The sequence below is a fragment of the Calidris pugnax genome, unplaced genomic scaffold (assembly GCF_001431845.1).
Source record: "Calidris pugnax isolate Ruff unplaced genomic scaffold, ASM143184v1 scaffold919, whole genome shotgun sequence".
NCBI classification, from domain to species: domain Eukaryota; kingdom Metazoa; phylum Chordata; class Aves; order Charadriiformes; family Scolopacidae; genus Calidris; species Calidris pugnax.
In genome coordinates, this window is record NW_015091567.1 from 24,197 (window position 1) to 27,063 (window position 2,867).

At 59.2% G+C, this 2,867-nt stretch overlaps 1 protein-coding gene across 1 annotated transcript in view; it reads right to left on the reverse strand.

Moving 5' to 3' along the window:
- LOC106899847 (CXXC-type zinc finger protein 1-like) overlaps positions 1–2,867 on the reverse strand; it is a 32,389-nt gene that overhangs the window by 24,190 nt on the left and 5,332 nt on the right. Inside the window, exon 4 of the mRNA XM_014961772.1 lies at positions 2,695–2,854. Within this exon, the coding sequence (XP_014817258.1) occupies positions 2,695–2,854 (160 nt within the window). The remainder of the gene's footprint in view (positions 1–2,694; positions 2,855–2,867) is intronic.

Sequence of the window (2,867 nt, forward strand, 5' to 3'; positions counted from 1 at the left end):
TCGGGGACATGTGGGGGGGAGAAGGACATGTCAGAAACACGTGGGGGACACAAGAGGGACATGAGGTGGACACGTTGAGGGGAGAGGGACATGTCAAGGACACGGGACATGAGAGGGACACGTCAGGGACACGGGACATGTCAGGGACACGTGAGGGACACGTGGGGGACACGGGGACACGAGAGGGACACGTCAGGGACACGTGGGGGGGAGAAGGACATGTCAGAAACACGTGTGCGACACGAGAGGGACACGGAGGGGACAAGTTGGGGACACGAGAGGGACATGAGGTGACACGTTGAGGGGAGAAGGACGTGTCAGGGACACGGAACACAAGAGGGACACGTCAGGGACACGCATGGGACATGGTGGGGACACGTGGGGGACACGTGGGGGACATAGAGACATGTGTGGGGAACATGTCAGGGACACGGGGACACGAGAGGGACACGTCAGGGACACGTGGGGGACATGTCGGGGGGAGAAGGACATGTCAGAAACATGTGGGGGACACGAGAGGGACACGGGGGGGACATGGGGGGGGAGAAGGACACGTTAGGGACACGTGGGGGACACGTCAGGGAGCACGCTAAGACCATGCCAATACACGCCAGGCACCACACAGAGCACATGCTAAGATCATACCAAACCCAGAGCAAGGCCAATCCAAGCACACGCCAACCCCACGTGAAGAACATACTGAGGCCACGCCAAGCACATGCTAAGGCCATACCAAGAACCCCCTAAGGCCATATCAAGAACATGCTAAGGTCACACCAAGGCCACGCCAAACAGACCCTGGCACCACATGAAGCCTCACTGTCCCCACGCTAAGGACAGGCCAAGCCCTCCCCAAGCACACGCTAAGGCCACACCAAACACACACTAAGACCACGCCAAGCACACAGTAAGGCCACAGTAAGGCCACACTAAGGCCACACCAAACACACACTAAAACCACAGAAAGCCCTCACCATCCCCACTCTAAGGCCACACCAAGCCCTCCCCAAGCACATGCTAAGGTCATACCGAGCACACGCTAAGGACATACTAAGGCCACACTGAGCACATGCTAAGGCCACACCAAGCACACGCTAAGGCCACACCAAACAGACCCTGACACGACACAAAGCACTCGCTATCCCCACGCTAAGGCCACACCAAGCCCTCCCCAAGCACACGCTAAGATCATACCGAGCACACGCTAAGGCCATGCCAAGCCCCCACTGAGCACACGCTAAGGCCACACCAAGCCCTCCCCAAGCACACGCTAAGATCATACCGAGCACACGCTAAGGCCATGCCAAGCCCCCACCAAACACACGTTAAGGCCACACCAAGCACACGCTAAGGCCACACCAAACTGACCCTGACACCACACGATGCCCTCACCATCCCCACACTAAGGCCACACCAAGCCCCCACCAAGCACATGCTAAGGCCACGCTAAGGCCATGCCAAGCACACGCTAAGGCCACACCAAACAAACCCTGACACCACACAAAGCTCTCACTGTCCCCACGCTAAGGCCACGCCAAGCCCCCACTGGGCACACTCTAAGGCCACACCAAGGCCACACCAAACACACACTAAGACCACAGAAAGCCCTCACCATCCCCACGCTAAGGCCACGCCAAGCCCTCCCCAAGCACATGCTAAGGTCATACCGAGCACACGCTAAGGCCACACCAAACAGACCCTAACACGACACAAAGCACTCGCTATCCCCACGCTAAGGCCACACCAAGCCCTCCCCAAGCACACGCTAAGATCATACCGAGCACACGCTAAGGACATACTAAGGCCACACTGAGCACATGCTAAGGCCACACCAAGCACACACTAAGGCCACATCAAACAGACCCTGACACAACACAAAGGACTCGCTATCCCCACGCTAAGGCCACACCGAGCCCTCCCCAATCACATGCTAAGATCATACCAAGCACACGCTAAGGCCATGCCAAGCCCCCACTGAACACACGTTAAGGCCACACCAAGCACACGCTAAGGCCACACCAAACAGACCCTGACACCACACGAAGCCTTCACCATCCCCACACTAAGGCCACACCAAGCCCCCACCAAGCACACGCTAAGGCCACGCCAAGCCCCCACTGAGCACACGCTAAGGCCACACCAAGCACACGCTAAGGCCACACCAAACAGACCCTGACACGACACAAAGCACTCGCTATCCCCATGCTAAGGCCACACCAAGCCCTCCCCAATCACATGCTAAGGTCATACCAAGCACACGCTAAGGACATACTAAGGCCACACTGAGACCACACGAAACAGACCCCGACAGCACACGAAGCCCTCACTGTCCCCACGCTAAGGCCACGCCAAGCCCCCACTGAGCACACGCTAAGGCCACACCAAACACATACTAAGACCACACCAACCACACGGTAAGGCCACACTAAGTCCACGCCAACCACATGGTAAGGCCACACTAAGGCCACAGAAAGCCCTCACCATCCCCACGCTAAGGCCACGCCAAGCCCCCACTGAGCACACGCTAAGGCCACACCAAGCACACGCTAAGGCCACACCAAAGAGACCCTGACACCACACAAAGCCCTCACTGTCCCCACGCTAAGGCCACGCCAAGCCCCCAGCGAACACACGCCAAGGCCACACCGAGCACACGCCAAGGCCCCGCCGAGCACACGCTAAGGCCCCGCGCACTCACGCGTGCGCGCAGCTGGCACTGCCGCAGCCGGCACTTCTGGCGGATCTTGTTGGGGCCCCCGAACTTCTTCATGTCGCGGCAGAAGTCGCACTGCCCGCAGTCCTCGGGGCGCCGACACGCCTCGCACTCCCCACACATGCGGGCCGAGCGCTTGATCTGGGGGGGGGAC